We start from the raw sequence: 17,273 nt of genomic DNA, 5'->3' as shown, positions 1-17,273 counted from the left end.
GCCCATGTAGTCCATGCTGAACCATTATTTAGCCTTGGCCCATGACCTCCATCTAGACCATAAACCCTTAGCCAAATTTCAGATAAAACAAGGAAGGGGGAAGAAATGAAAGGCAGAACCAAACCTTGCAACAAAATGGACGACTGTTTGTCACCCCCCCCCCCGCCCCCCAGCATGGCACTATGCCTTGCTAAGAAAATGGCCACATTTTAGATTACAGAATCTCCTTTAACAAGTAATACTCCAAGTTTAGAGACTTCTCAGTGTTGCTAAATAGAGGAAATGGTGGATGTGAGTTCTATTTTGACATTTAAGAGGAGTTTGGATAAGTACATGGACAGGTGGAGTATGGAGGGCTATTGTCCAGTTGTGGATCTATGGGACTAGACAGAATAACATTTTGGCATGGACACTAGCTAAGGGCCTGTTTCTGTGCTGTAGTGCTTTGTGACTCCATTGCTCACTCTCTCTTAGGTCATGATGTCAGAGATTTTTCTGGGAAGGAAAGTTCATTTTTTTGATACATTCAGCAGTCCGTTGGCCTTCATGTGTGAAGTGTTATCCTCCAGGGCTTTCTTTATATTTCCTCATTTAGCTACCCTTCTCTTCCATTAAGAAGGGTTGTCAGAAATGTTTGGATATGTTCCCAGAGGCCCTGTTTATTTGGTCTTTTCCCTCATCTATAATATTTATATAACTCTCCAGCATCTGCAGATTTCCTTGTGGTAACTACTTTTAACCTCAGTTTGTTAATTGAGTTTTCCTTAACTAATAAATCCGATTCTGATTGAATTATTGTTTAAGAATTGCACTGGGGCATTCTATCCATGATCTCTGATCCCTGGAAACTAACATTAATCCTTGGCTGTATCATGAACAGTGGATGTGAATAGGTGTATTATAAGGTTTGGAAGCCTGCTTTCCCACAGTGCTTTATATTGTTGTCATTCTGGCCAGCAGTCAAGCAGCATTTCTAATGATGGTGTCAGTTCCGGCCACATCACTGCACAGTAGGAAGCCTTCACAGCAGCAGTATTACAGAGATTTAATAGAATACTGAAACTGGGTGGAGATATGAGAGGGTGTTCAATTGGTGGGATCTAACATTGTCAAATCACTTTTCATAAAATTACTGAAAGCAAATAAACTTGGCAATTGCATCCTTAATTTCTTACAGATAGGATTATGCATTTATAGCATCATGTACCAATTGTCCCTAACCCTTTAATCTTTGTAAGATATTCCTATCGAAAAAGTTACCATTTTGTGTTATAATTTGACCAGTGCTTGTTTGCTCCAGCCTTCATTGTAACAAAGGTTGTGGAGCTGAGTGCCCACTGGCAACTCCCACTTTGCTATAACATGGTGTAATCTTAAAGGTGAAAGTGAGCATTGGGGGATTATAGTTCCACTTTTACAGTTGTAAAGTTCCAAAGCTTTATGACGTTATCAGCAGACTTGTAAGTTTCAAGGGGAGAAATAAGGTGTTCAAGTTCATTGTCAGTCAACCGCACATGTATACAGCTAAACGAGATATTGTTCTGCTGGGGCCAAGGTGCAAAATACAGTACATATAGTTGCGATCCACCACATTCAGTCACAAAATAATATTAACACAATTCCCTGAGTGGCATTGCTTGAAGTCTGGCAGGTTAACATAAATTGCAAGGTGCCTGTTTATGTAAGACAGTTCTAGTGACATTCTACTCTTACAATAAAACAAACAGTAGTATAAATGTCAGTGAGCAGCAATGGAAGATGAACAGTGACCAGTGTGAGTGTGTTTGAGAGTTGGAGGGGCTGGCAGAAGACAACCTCCACCCCCATAACCTTATGAAATTTGAATTTGTGATTTTGTTTTGAATAGGAGACTTGAGCAGCAGAAGTCAATTGATTTATCTGAGAACAGGAGCTGGGGAAGTGTGGTAACAAAATGATATATTCCTCCACTAGCGATGAGGTTGGTAGGTTCAGTGGCTCTGGCATTAACTCACGTGGGGTTTCCAAGGAGCTGGTGGATTTCTGATATTTCCAGCTTTCCTGGAATATTGTGCAGTGTTGTTCAGTTTTAATGACTGTCCACAGAATGTGTGTTTGTTTATTTTGACAGGCTCCCCATTGGGAGGCCGGCCTGATTGTGAAAGCCTTGTGCCCTGTCGGACGAGGAACGCTCCAGCAGAGATCACAGGCCTCGAAAGTACACTATTTGGAGTAGAAATTGCGAAGGAAAAGAGCAAGTACAATGTGGCTTGCAGGATTTGAGCAAGATTATAATGGATAAATACCTGATCAGAAAGAATGTGATTGAGTGGAGAGTTGGGTGTTGGTGGTACTGTTCGTGTCAGTCAATGCTGCAAAACAGGGCTAGATAGGGAGTGGTTGACAATTCTGAGGGGAGGGAAGGAGGAAAATTGATCTTGTATGGTAATTCTGGGTAGTCAACATCTAAAGGGGGATGGGAACGAGATTCCCTGAGCTTGCTCTGCTTTCCAATGTGATTATGGCCAATTTTGTTGACTGAGTTTTTTGATCTTATCTCTTAACACCTTGATTTGAGCCAAAGAGCTTGCACCATCCATGTGACCAATTAACCAACCAACCCATACATCTTTGAAATGTAGATGGAAACTGGAGCATCCTGAGAAAGTCATGGGGACAACATACAAACTCTTTACAAGCGGCAGCGGAATTCAACCCAGATTGTTCGTGCTGTAATCGCATTATGCTAACCGCTTTGTTACTGTGCTGCCCTGAGGAATATAATTAATTGAATATTCTAAATTTTCTGCTACTGAGAATTCAAAGTTTCACTACCTGAAAGTGAAAACTTCTTCCTGAACCCAATCGAAACTGAATTGAGCCCATGCCTTCCTGACCTCTGGTTCCCAGCTCTCCAGCCTGGAGAAGCACATTAATATATGAATTAATTATGGAAATACTCAATACAATTGTGCTAACCTGATTATAACCCTTGATTCCATATACTTGCCTACACCCAGTAATTTTTCAATCCCTGTTTAAAATATTCAGACTCTTCCACAATTCTTTCGAGGTTCAGAGAAAATTTCACCACCTCTACGTTAAATGGGTGACTTGTTATTTGTTATCAGTGATGTCCATTCTCTGTCCACTCTGAATGCCCTGCAGATTCTTGTCTCAATCAATTCTCCTCTAAGAACAATGGATAACAGCCAGTCTATTCAAACTTTACTCTTGAGGTAACCTGCCCATTCCAAATATTAGTCTAGTAAGCCTTCTCTAAACTTTCAATGCACTTACATATTTAAGTAATTTCAATATTGTGCACATTAGTCTGTGTGTGGTCCTGCATCATCTTCCTCATCATCATAATCACAGTTTTTCTATTTTGTCATTGTGTTTCCCCCGGACAGCACGTGTATTACTAGAGACTACAGTTTTCTTTTGACTATATCCAGCAGACCCCATCATTCTATGGATAAAGTCAAGAGTCCCAAAATATAGGCTCAGTTGTCAGAGGAGATTACAAGACCATCAAAGTAAAGTATTCACAGATAAGTTCAAAATTTCCTTAAAGTCAATATTCACGCAGACTCTTAGAAATCTGTGGCTCGTGGTTTTTCTAATAGAAAAGGTGCTCTGTGAAAGTTATTGAGAGCCTTGTGGCCATGTATCAGGAGCATGCAGAAACCCAGAGTTTGCAACAGAAGGAGAGCACCACATGCAACCACGCACCGGCCCACTATATGAGACACTTGTGCCCCATCTCAGAAGGAGTCTGAAGTTCCCTCATTTGCCACAAAACTAATGGAGGTAAATCATCATCTTTCCAGAAAGGCTGTCGGGAAAGAGATGTTTTTGTGAGCATGAATTTAACTCTGGTAATGCATTCCTTAGGCTTTTGTATCAACGTTCACCATGTAGGTAAAGCAAGTAATTTGGAAGGCAAATGATGTGCCTTTCATTGCAAGGAGTTTAGTATGCAAAGTTAAAGAAATTCTGACATGGCGACCTGACTTGGCAAGATAGATTATTGGGATGAGAAGATTAAGTAGCGAATCAGCCAAGCGCAATAGTTGAGGTGATGTTATTTGCATGTCCACTCTGAGAAGAATTAATAGGCTAGACTGTCTAGAGTGTGGTCTCAGCACAAGGGGTTGATCTTGCATCTTATGATGAATATCCTGGAGGGATGTAAAACTTTGATAATGCTTGAGCAGTGGCTTTCTGGGGGACTGGGGCACCTGTTTCTCGCCCCCCCCACCAAAAAAAATCTCATTGGGCAAAAGATACAAAAGCCTGAAAGCATGTATCGCCAGCCTCAAGGGCAGCTTCTTGCTTGCTGTTATAAGACTATTGACTCTTGTCAGGTAACCTTACCATCTTCCTTGTTGAGAGCTTGCACTGTGTAATAATTTTATTTCTATAAAGAGCATGCAAGATGAGCTTTATCCCAGTGCATGTGAAAGTAATAAACCAAAATTACCAATTTTAATAATTTATCATATAGAAGTCATGTCATTTTTGTTTGTATTCCCAGGTGGGCAGAGCATGATTACCGATTCTGCATCTGGCCAAAATGGTGTATACTTTGACTACAGCTTGAATGATCATTCAGTTTTTAAACCTCAGCCCACATCCACCTACCTGGACAGATTGTTCCTTGCAACTCTCTACTTAAAACAAATGGACATAAATTGTCAAGATACCTCACTCCTGAAGTTTGAACACTTTGTTTCTGGGGCTTGTAATGTCTTCTGTTTAATATTTGCTTAGACTAACAGGGACATCTGGAAAATGCAAAGGATCTCCTCTTAAGACTGAGCAGTTTCAAGCTCTTGAGAACCTCTGGTTTATTATTGTCACATGTACCAAGATCAGATCATTACATAGTGCATTGAGGCAGTAGAAGGTAAAGGAATAACAGTGAAGAATAAAATATAACAGCTACGGAGAAGGTGCAGTACAGGCACACAATAAGGTGTAAGATCTTGCCTTCTCTTACCTGCCCGTCATCTCCCTCTGGTGCTTTTCCCCTTCTCTTTCTTCCATGGTCTTCTGTATTCTGTCAGATTCCCTCTTCTCTAGCCCTTGTCTCTTTCAGCAATCAAATTCCCAGCTCTTTACTTCACCTGTCCCCCTCTCTCTTTCATTTATCAACTGCCATCTTGTACTATTTCCACCCCTATCCCCACTTCTTATTCTGATTTCTCCCCTTCCTTTCCAGTCCCGATGAAACATCTTGGCCAGAAACATTGACTGTTTACTCTTTTTTCCATAGATGCACCCATGTAGCTTTACACCTGTTGATTTTGTTCAAGTTGAATAACTTTCTCTTACTTGTATGTTAAAGCCATAAAACATAGGAGCAGAACTAGGCCATTCAGCCCATCGAGTCTGCTCTTCCATTCCATCGTGGCTGATCTCTGATCCCACTCAACCCCATACACCTGCCTTCTCACTATATTCTTTGATGCCCCAACCAATCAGGAAACGATCGACTTCTGCCTTAAATCCTCCACCGCAGTCTGTGACAGAGCATTCCACAGATTTACTACTCAAAGACTAAAAAAATTCCTCCTTACTGCCATCCTAAAAGTTCACCACTCAAATTTTGAGGCTGTGCCCTCTAGTTCTGGACAACCTGACAGTAGGAAACATCCTCTCCACATCCACCCTATCTAGTCCTTTCAACATTCAGCAGATTTCAATGTGATCCTCCCCCACCTCCCCGCATTCTTCTTTATTCCAGTGTGTACAGGCCGAAAGCTGCCAAATGCTGCTCGTCTGTTAACCCCTTCATTCCAGAAATCATCCTCGTGAACCTCCTTTGGACTCTCCAATGACAATACATCTTTTCTGAGATATGGGACGCAAAACTGTTGACAATACTCCAAGTGCAGCCTGACTAGTGTCTTATAAAGGCTCAGCATTATCTCGTGTAGCCTCATGTGGCTCCTTATCAAACACCACCTGAAAATAGAAATAAATGACGTCAACTGTCTCCCCTTTGTCCACCCTGCTTGTTACTTCCTCGAAGAACTCCAACAGTTTGTCAGGCAAGATTTTTCTTTACAGAAACTGTGCTGACTTTGTCTTATTTTGTCATTAGTCTCCAAGTACCTCAACCTCATCCTTAAGAATAGACTCCAACACTTTCCCAGCCACTGAGCTTAGACTAACTGGCCTATCATTTCTTTTCTTTTGCCTTCTTTCCTCCTTAAAGAGTGGAGTGACATTTGCAATTTTCTAATCCTCCATGACCATGCCAGAATCAAGTGATTCTTGAAAGATCATGCCCAAAGCATCCATTGTCTCTTCAGCAACCTCTCTTAGGACTCTATGACGTAGTCTATCTGGGCCAAGTGACTTATTTACCTTAAGACCTTTGAGTTTGCCTAGCACTTCTTCATTTGTAATAGCAATGGCACTCACTCCTGCTCCCGGACACTCACAGACCACTGGCACATTGCTAGTGTCTTCCACAGTGAAGACAGATGCAAAGTACCCATTAAGTTCATCTGCCATTTTAATTCTTTTTTTGTCCCCCATTACTACCTCACCAGCATCATTTTCCAGTGGTCCAATATCAACTCTTGCCTCCCTTTTTATTATTTATATAACTGAGAAAATGTTTTGTATCCTGCTTTGTATTGTACTGCTGCCTTGAAGTTAAATTTGATGACATATGCCGGTGATATTAAATCGGATTCTGATTCAACAGAGGGTCAATATTCCATTACATGAATGCCCTAGAACCTGCTTTCAAAGTAGATGTTAAAGCAGAAGTCATATTACATCTTTTCTCTTCCTGTAGCTTTTTGTTGGATTTTTAAAACTTCCCAATCATCCAACTTCCCACTCTCTTTTGAACTTTGTATGCCCTTTCTTTGACTTTTATGCAGAATTAACTTCCTTTGGCAGCCACAGTTGCCTACCAATGCCAATTGAGAACTACCTCAGTGGGACACATCTATCCTGCGCCTTGTGAACTATTCCCAGTAACTTCAGCCATTTCTGATCTGCCATCATCCCCGCTGGTGTTGTCGTCCTAACCTCCTAGGCAGCTCTGCTCTCAATGGCTTCAACAAATTACCAAACGCCAGGGTCCATTCTCTATTTAATAGCTGGGAGTTATTTACTTCATAAATTGAAAAATTCTACAGCATTGGAGGTTGTTGTTGGGGCCCATCCTAGTTGGAGTGGGCTGTCTGAATGACTCCATATTGGCTTTGTATTTCTTCATGGAATTTTCCCTTTACAAATCAGTCCAGAACCCTTAGGAAATTATTGATTCACTTTTGTTTTTGCAGTAAGGCATTTTTGCATCACAGCTTGGTGTCTTCAAAAAACTTATTGTCACTGTTAGCCTTTTGGCTCCCTTGTACTCATTCCAATTTGACTCGGGTAGCTAATTCACCTCTGAAACTGAAGTGCTGAATTTCAGAATTGGGTTTATTCTCATTTTCATACATTGTGAAACTTGTTGCGTTGTGGCAACAATAAAGTGCAAAATATAAAAAGTTACAGTGAGGAATTAAGAAATGCAAAAAAATTTACGTAGTCTTCATAGTTTGTTCAGAAATTGGGTGGAGGGGATGTGCAGTAGGACCACTACAGATGAATTTTTGCTGCTGTTCAAAGATGAGTTCATAATCTAGAGTAACAGTTCTGTGCAGAGCTAAGGAAAGTAGTGGAGCTAGAACAGTGCCCTTTATTCAGATGTACAAGACTGAAATCCCATCGGCTTGTCTGGGGAAACAGTCCATTACATTATTTGAAAAAGATAAAGGAAATCCTTTGGCTGTTTATCTTGCTGATGGACTGAATGGCCTAATTTTGCTCCCAGGTTTTGTAGTCTTATCTGTGAACAGGCACCAGCACAACAGGCTTATATGTCTTGTCACTGTTCATAGGACCTGAAATCCATGCTGGCTTTACCTTCAAAACAGCTCTTCAGAAGTGATTCATTGATAATAATGGCACAAATAAATGTGAAGTTTTTCCTCAGGCACATGTGCGCAGTGCAGAAAACCAGATGCCACTGATCATTATACTCGTGTCATTTACTAAAGCCTTGTTAGTGTCAGCTAGTTTAATTGGGCAACCTTGTTTCTGCAACTTCTGCTTTAACATCTACTTTGAAAACGTGAGCAGGTTCTAGGGCATTCATGTAATGGAATATTGACCCTCTGTTGAATCAGAATCCGATTTAATATCACCGGCATATGTCATCAAATTTAACTTCATGGCAGCAGTACAATGAAATACATGATAGTTAAATATAGAGGGGGAAAAAGTTACATTAAGTGTGTGTGTGTATATATATATATATATTAAAAAATCTCAAAATAACAAATAAAGAAGTGAGGTGGTGTTCATGGGTTCAGTGTCCATGGCAGAGACGAAGAAGCTGTTCCTGAATTGCTGTGTGTGTGCTTTCAGGCTTGTATCTCCATCCTGATAGTATCAGTGTGAAGAGGGCATGTTCTGCCTTTCCCTTGAGATGGTAAATCAAATCCCTGTCAAACATCTCATCCCATTACTCTGAAGACTGGTTGGGTTGCCCTTAATGTCATGGTCCTTAAGTCTGTAAATTAACAGGGGTTTGCAGGTCAGTGTCGCACAGCTTGCTATCAAATTGTTTCCTATACCATGTGTAGTGCTTTGGGAGCACTAAAGGCTGTAAGCAGGCTATACATTAGCAAGCCTGTTATTCAGGTAACTTGCCAACATTAAATGTATAACAACCAAGCACTTGACTGGGGATGTCTTTCATTTTTGTGCCTCTGGGGATGGGGTAGCTTAGCAAGGCATGTTTGCAGTGAATAAAAATTCTCCAAATCTGTTACAACACCATGAAGGATTATTTGGAAGTCAATGTTGAGACAGGTTTTCGTTTAAACCTACGGTATGTTAGCTGTCACTTATTGGTTAAAATTTTTCTGATTTGATTTTCAACTCGTGCCTTTGATTTTTGTCTGGAGTTGTCAGATGACCAACCTATTGTTTGGAAATGGGTTTATTATTGCCTTGTGTACTGAGGTACTTTTGGAAGTATTGTTTTGCATGCCTTTCATCTCATCAGCGCATTAACACAATACAAGGGAAAAGCGATAACTGCAGACTAAAATGTTCTGTTGTAGAGAAAATGAAAACAAGACCTGCCTTTGACAAAGCTACGTTGGCTGTCTCTAATTAGATCCTGCCTCAGATTCCTTGTATGAAATGAGAAGGATAACATGCTTACACTTGAGCAGTGTTGCATTTGAATCACATCAAAAGAAGATTAAATTTATATCTCATGTGTACATTTGAAACATACCCGAGGAATGTGTTTGCATCAAATCAAATGAGCAAGGATTGTGCTGGGCAGCCTGCAATTAATTCAATTAAGTGAATCAGAATGCACCATAAAATAAAATGCATTGTAAGTAATGTGGTTGGATGCATAAGGTTATAAAGAATTTAACAAATCAGCGAATGGTTTTAATTTTCCAAAGTTATGACAAATACACGACCACCCAATTTAAATATAAAGACAGAAGGAAATACATAATGGTGAAAAGCTAGAAACAGTGGAAATCCAAGGTAAGTTCTTGTTATGAGAAAAGAATGGATGGAGAGAGATCGGGAAGAGGATTAAAGTGGTATCGGATGAGAAGAGGTGATTGTGTTGGTGGAAAGGAATTTGAGATGATTTCTGCTTTAATGAAATTCTGGCTTTTATGTTTGCAGCTGAAGCAGAGTTTGTGTAATCAGAGCTTTGCATAATTCAGGAAAATGCCGAAAGGTTTGCGAGTGCTGGCATTTTCAGATAAAAGCAGAAAATGCTAGCGACCCTCAGCAAGTGAGGAAGCATCTGTCATGGCTCAGACTCTTCATCAGAACTTTTTTTCAGTTTATCTAACTTCTGCAAACTATATTTCAGGCTAAGAACGTTGCCAATTTAAGTTTGATGGATATTTATAGATCAAAGATGAATACATGAAGTTACTGCACAGATAATGTTATCAAATGGCTGAGCATCTTAAAGGCCTCTGTTTCTAAGCCTGGTTCATCAATGCCTTGATGAAAGGGAAAGACTTTCTTGAAACTATTCTTGATATAGATTGAATAACTTGTGCTCTTTGTACCACTTTGCAGGCTCATAGCAACTGAACTGGCAAGGATTCATTCTATTCATGCCCACAATGGCTGCATTCCTAAACCCAACCTCTGGGTGAAAATGCACAAGTACATGGCTCTTGTCTCCACTGAGTTCACACCAGAAGCCAAAAACACCAGGTGTGTATTCAATCATACAATAATTTAGCCGGAGTTCATTCCTCCCTCCCTCCCTTCGTCCAAGTTTGGGAGAAACTCAATAGTTTATCCAAATCAACTAGGCTCCTGAAGATCAATTTACTGCATACAATAAGACTTTTTAACCTGTTGGTTATAGTGACTTGTCTAATTCCATAGTGGAAATAGTCTGTAAAGTGTGTATATGTATGTATGTATGTATATATATCTTGATGCTTTCGCCATCCAAAGATTCTTTGGAAATTGAGAACGAGGCATAAAAATTGTTGCTTACGATTGTTTTCCTAAGTGTTAGAAAAACAAAGGAAGGGAGAAGCATGTGGAGAAGGAAAGGACGAAGGAGAAGAGCTGAGAAAGGGGAGGCAAGGGAGGAGAGAAAGACAATGGTGATCTGGTCATCATAATCAGTTAATCAGATTCAAGTAATGCAACACCCGTCACTGAAACAAAAGTTTCCAGTGAAATGGAGGCAACTGTAACTACAGGAACAAATGCACATATATCTGATTATGTAAAAATACATTCAAGCACTTTTTGCATTTCAAGCAAAGTTAAACTATTTTAAAAAAAAATTCTGCAGCCCAACCAATATTACCATGTATAATTTTCACTCTGAGCTTCACGTAAGAAACTTCATTGCACCCTGGTGGATATGACTATAAACAGAACTGACTAACAAGTTAAGCAATATGCAGTTAAACAAAGGCAAGCTTTTGCTTTTGTGGATATAGCCACTTGGTGGCAATCATGGTGAATTCCGAGAGACTAGCTTTAATCCCACTAGGCAGCTTTAGCTACTGAATTTATATTATTAAGAGATCTAAACTGGATTTTACTTTGCTTCAGGATTCAGCAAGAAGTGCCACCTTTGCAGACGTTGGAGAGGGAAATGACGTGGATGAAGCAGTACCTGTCGGAGCTGAACTCTCCCACAGTACTTTGCCACAATGATCTTCTTTGCAAGAATATCATCTACAATGAAAAGGAAGGTGAGGCCCACAAGACAAAGAAATAGGCCAGCTGTTTCAAGATATTTCCATTGTGGTCTGATGAGCCTTCATGTAAAAAAAAATGTATTTTCACCAGGCATGTCAGTTTGGAGGTATGAGTGTCGATCACATCTAGAGAAAAATGACAGCAATCTGTGATTCTTGAAGATGTGACCAGAGACTGCAGATCAAACCATTTGTTTGACTGTCTCTTTGGGCAAATATCCAATCTCAAGCTTGTGCACAATGGGTAATTTCTTAATTAGGTCATCTTATGAATGATGCTAGCTGGATTTCCGTACCTTTGACATTGGAGCCTGTGAAGGTGTGACTAATTCTACTTGTTGTGAATTAATTATAAGCACCAAATCGCAATATGATCTGACTGGATGTACTCTGGCCTCCAGTTTGTCAGTAACTTTATGTTTAATTGTTGACCTACTTGAACCTTGGATTACTGACAGCATCACATCATGGTTTTATTGCACCCCACTCACTATATAATGCCTTAAATTTTCTTCCCACTTGTACTGTTTTTAATGATAAATATCTCATGAGTAGCAACACCCTTGCGCACTACCAGTTTTCACTACCTCATTTTTATTCTTTCTGACTTGCATGTCTTGCAGTCATGGGTATCATCACCCTCCACTCGTCTGATTTATTGCTGTGTTGTAACAAGTAACCTTGCTTTCAACAAGCACGTGCTGCAGTTTGTTCCCTGTCTGAAAATGCTAACGGATCACCGATGTGAACATTACAATTGCTCGGTGATAATTGTTAGATTTTTGCTGCTGTTCTGCAAACTGGGCTGTTAAAGTAAGTTTGTGGAATGGGAGTTGCAGCATAGTTCGGGTGGGCTGAAGGTGATGCTATGATTTAAAAGTTGGACTTGCATGGGATATGGGCAGCAAAGGCAAGGCCAGTATTTAATCATATGTGCCCGCAAAAGTGGTTGCAAGCTGTTGCATTGAATCATTGCCATCTGAGTGAAGGCTATGCACTGTGGGAGGGAATTTCAGTATATAGACCTTGTAATGATCAAGGAGCAATGATCTGTTTCTACCTTTGTAACTGGGAAGGGTCTTGTCAATGATGGATGTCCTCTGTGCCTGTTGCCATTGACTCTTAGGAGTTGAGTTCACAAAATGCTATTGACATTTTGACAATATGTTACACTGCAGTTTGTAGATGGCTAGCTTGAAACTGAATTGATGTTTCCTGATTTGATGTCTGAAAAAATGTTCAGAGAAGTGGCTTAAAAATGGGGAAAGTTTTACCGCAGGCAGGAATCCACATTCACACCAGAGGTGAGGATTGAACTTGGGTCTGTTGCGCAGTGACTCTACCAGCTGCACCACTGTGCTGCTGATCTATATGCTAAGCCTGTGATCAGTTCGCATAATATGGGAAAGCCAGCTCGTAAGTTTTGGGCACAGCAGCTGTATAATCATAAGACCTGACAAATAAAGGAAGGAGCAAAAGATCAAAGCCTCACACACAAAATGCTTGAACTCAGCAGGTCAGGCAGCATCAATGGAAGTGAATAAACCAGATGACATTTCAGATTGAGACCCTTCATTAGGACTGAAAAGGCAGGGGGAAGAAGGTGGGGGAGCGGATGGGGTACAAGCTAGAAAGTAATAGGTAATGCCAAGTGGGTGGGGATGAAGAAAGAAGCTGAGAGGTGATAAGTGGAAAAAGTAAAGGGCTGGAGAGGAAGGAATCTGATGGGAGAGAAGAGTGGACGATGGGAGAGGGATGGAGGAGGGGCGTCGGGGGAGGCAATAGGCAGTTGTGCAGAAGAAAAGAGGTAAGAGGGGAGCCAGAGTGGGAATTAAAGAGGGAATGAGGGGGCGAATTGCTGGAAGTTAGAGATATCAGTGTTAATGCCATCAGGTTGGTGACTATTCAGACGGAATATGAGGTGTTGCTCCTCCAACTTGTAACTGATTTGCAGTAGTGAAAGAGAAGTTCTGGGGAAAAAAAAGTTGTTTCCAACATTTGTTTGGAATTGCTAATAGTCTGAATCAAACACAGATTGAGCTGGATGCTTTGAAAACAGTTCAATACCTTCAAGGGACCCCTCCAAGGTATTTGATAACAGCAGGCTTGGATTTAATGTTGGCCCGGAGTGTGGCAGGATGAGCTGTAAATAGCCACATCAGAGCTGACTCTTGGACATTCCATAAAGGGAAGGGCAGTGGAGATGTGTCTTAGAGAGCAAGAAGAGAAAGGCTGAGTGTCTGCACTGCCAATCAGTAAGACTCATGGTACAGTACAAGATGAAGTGAAAATGCAGGTAATAAAACAAGACACTAAGACATAGGAGCAGAATTACACCATTCAGCCCATCGAGTATGTTCTGCAATTTCATCATCGCTGACTTGTCCCCCTCAATCCTGTTCTCCTGCCTTTTCCCTATAACATTTGACACCCTTACTGTTCAAGAACCGATCAATCTCTGCCTTGAATAAACCCAATGACACGGCCTAAACAGCAAAGAATTCCACTGATTTAACACTCTCTGGGTAACTAAATTTTCCCTCATCTATTTTAAATGGATGCCCCTCTTGAGGCTGTGCCCTCTGGTCCTCACTATAGGAAACATCCTCTCCACATCCACTCTATCTAGGCCTTTCAGTATTCGATAGGTTTCATTGAGATCCCCCATCATTCTTCTAAACTCCAGGGAGAACAGGCCCAGAGCCATCAAAAGCTTCTCGTATACTCGTATGGTAATAATCTTTTTGTTCATGGGATCATTTTCATGAACCTCCTCCTCTGGACCCTCCAATGCCAGTACATCTTTTAGAAAAGGGGACCAAAACTGCTCAATAGTCCATCTGTGGTCTGACCAATGCCTTACAAAACCTCTAGTCCCCTTGAAATGAATGCTAACATTGTGTTTTCTTTCCTTGCCACCGACTTAAGCTGCAAGTTACTCCCAAGTCCCTTTTCACCTCAGATTTTTGAATTTTCTCATCATATAGAAAATAATCCATACCTTTTTATTCCTTCTTCCAAAGTGCATGACCAGACACTTCCTGACATTGTATTCCATCTGCCACTTAGCCCATTCTGCTAATGTAAGTCCTGCAGCCTCCCTGCATCCTCAAAACTTTCAGCCCATCCACCTATCTTCATATTGTCCGCAAGCTTGGTCACAAATGCCATCGATTCCATCATAGAAATCATTGATGTATAATGTGAAAAATGGCCCGGACACCGACCCCTGTGGATCATCACTAGCCACTGGCACCAGCAAGAAAAGGTCCCCTTTATTCCCACTCTTTGCTTCCTGCCATTTAGCCAATCTTCTATTGGTGCTTGTGTCTCTCCTGTAATCCCATGGATTCTTAGCTTGTTGAATTGAATTGACTATTTCTTACATCCTTCACATACATGAGGAGTAAAGTCTTTGTTACTTCTCCATCTAAATGTGCAATCATAGTAATTTATAATTAATAGAACAGTCATGTAACAGAGTACACTCAAATCAGCATGAGTTAATCAGACTGATGGCCTGGTGGAAGAAGCTGTCCTGGAGCCTGTTGGTCCTGGCTTTTATGCTGTGGTACCGTTTCCTGGATGGTAGCAGCTGGAATAGATTGAGGTTGCGGTGACTCGGTCCCCAATGATCCAATGGGCCCTTTTTACATATCTGTCCTTGTAAATGTCCTGAATCATGGGAAGTTCACAGCTACAGATGCGCTGGGCTATCTGTACCACTCTCTGCAGAATCCTGCAATTAAGGGAGGTACAGTTCCCATACCAGGTAGTGATGCAGCTAGTCAGGATGTTCTCAATTGTGCCACTGTAGAAAGTTCTTAGGATTTGGGGGCCCATACCAAACTTTTTCAACCGTCTGAGGTGAAAGAGGCACAGTTGTGCCTTTTTCACCACACAGCTGGTGTGTACAGACCACGTGAGGTCCTCGGTGATGTGGATGCTGAGGAACTTAAAGCTGTTTACCCTCTCAACTCCAGATCCATTGTTGTCAATAGGGGTTAGCCCGTTTCCATTCCTCTTGTAATCCACAACCAGCTCCTTTATTTTTGCGACATTGAGGGAGAGGTTGTTTTCTTGACACCACTGTGTCAGAAAGATGACTTCTTCCCTGTAGGCCACCGTGTCATTGTTTGAGATGAGGCTAATCAATGTAGTGTCATCGGCAAATTTAGTTAGCAGGTTAGAGCTGTGGGTGGCGACACAGCCATGGGTATATGGGGAGTAAAGGAGGGGACTTAGGAACCCCTCAGGGCTACATACTGTGTTGAGGGAGGGGTGGAGGTGAGGGAGCCCCCTCTTACCACCCGCCGGTGATCTGACAGGAAGTCTAGGATCCAGCTACACAAGGCAGGGTCAAGGCCGAGGTCTCTGAGCTTCTTGTCAAGTGGGTGGAACTATAGAACATAGAATATATAGAACATGGAGTAGTACAGCACAGTACAGGCCCTTCAGCCCACAATGTTGTGCCGACCCTCAAACTCTGCCTCCCATATAAGCCCCCACCTTGAATTCCTCCATATACCTGTCTAGTAGTCTCTTAAACTTCACTAGTGTATCTGCCTCCACCACAGACTCAGGCAGTGCATTCCATGCACAAACCACTCTCTGAGTAAAAAAAACCTTCCTCTAATATCTCCCTTGAACTTCCCACCCCTTACCTTAAAGCCATGTCCTCTTGTATTCAGCAGTGGTGCCCTGGGGAAGAGGTGCTGGCTATCCACTCTATCTATTCCTCTTATTATCTTGTACACCTCTTTCATGTCTCCTCTCATCCTCCTCCTCTCCAAAGAGTAAAGCCCAAGCTCCCTTAATCTCTGATCATAATGCATACTTTCTAAACCAGGCAGCATCCTGATAAATCTCCTCTGTACCCTTTCCAATGCTTCCACATCCTTCCTATAGTGAAGTGACCAGAACTGGCCCCAGTACTCCAAGTGTGGCCTAACCAGAGTTTTATAGAGCTGCATCACTACATTGCGACTCTTAAACTCTATCCCTCGACTTATGAAAGCTAACACCCCATAAGCTTTCTTAACTATCCTGTCCACCTGTGAGGCAACTTTCAGGGATCTGTGGACATGTACCCTGAGATCCCTCTGCTCCTCCACACTACCAAGTATCCTGCCATTTACTTTGTACTCTGCCTTGGAGTTTGTCCTTCCAAAGTGTACCACCTCACATTTCTCTGGGCTGAACTCCATCTGCCACTTCTCAGCCCACTTCTGCATCCTATCAATGTCTCTCTGCAATCTTTGACAATCCTCTACACTACGTACAACACCACCAACCTTTGTGTCGTCTGCAAACTTGCCAACCCACCCTTCTACCCCCACATCTAAGTCGTTAGTAAAAATCACGAAAAGTAGAGGTCCCAGAACAGATCCTTGTGGGACACTACTAGTCACAATCCTCCACTCTGAATGTACTCCCTCCACCACCACCCTCTGCCTTCTGCAGGCAAGCCAATTCTGAATCCACCTGGCCAAACTTCCCTGGATCCCATGCCTTCTAACTTTCTGAATAAGCCTACCGTGTGGAACCTTGTCAAATGCCTTACTAAAATCAATATAGATCACATCCACTGCACTACCCTCATCTATATGCCTGGTCACCTCCTCAAAGAACTCTATCAGGCTTGTTAGACATGATCTGCCCTTCACAAAGCCATGCTGACTGTCCCTGATCAGACCATGATTATGACTATGGTGTTGAATGCTGAACTGTAGTCCAAGAACAGCATTCTCACATAAGCATCCTTCTCCGGATGTGTAAGGATGGCATGTAGAGCAGTGGCTATTGCGTCATCTGTCAATTGGTTGTGTCAGTAGGCAAATTGTAGGGGTCCAGTTTGGGTGGTAGCAAACTACAGACCAGCCTGTTAAAGCATTTGCTTATTATTTAGGTGAGTGCAACAGGACGCCTGTCGTTCAGGCATGTTTCCTTGGTCTTTTTTGGTACAGGGACAATGGCAGATAATTGAAGCAGGAG

At 41.7% G+C, this 17,273-nt stretch overlaps 1 protein-coding gene across 2 annotated transcripts in view; it reads left to right on the top strand.

Annotated features, from left to right (window-relative positions):
• The window catches only part of etnk2 (ethanolamine kinase 2), an 84,279-nt gene that overhangs the window by 26,275 nt on the left and 40,731 nt on the right, over positions 1-17,273 (top strand). For both annotated transcript variants that reach the window (XM_063065320.1, XM_063065318.1), the window contains exons 3-4: positions 10,126-10,266; positions 11,131-11,273. In XM_063065320.1, the coding sequence (XP_062921390.1) occupies positions 10,126-10,266; positions 11,131-11,273 (284 nt within the window). The remainder of the gene's footprint in view (positions 1-10,125; positions 10,267-11,130; positions 11,274-17,273) is intronic.

Source organism: Mobula hypostoma, chromosome 13 (genome assembly GCF_963921235.1).
Source record: "Mobula hypostoma chromosome 13, sMobHyp1.1, whole genome shotgun sequence".
Classification (NCBI taxonomy): domain Eukaryota; kingdom Metazoa; phylum Chordata; class Chondrichthyes; order Myliobatiformes; family Myliobatidae; genus Mobula; species Mobula hypostoma.
This window is presented reverse-complemented; position numbering and strand designations above follow the sequence as displayed.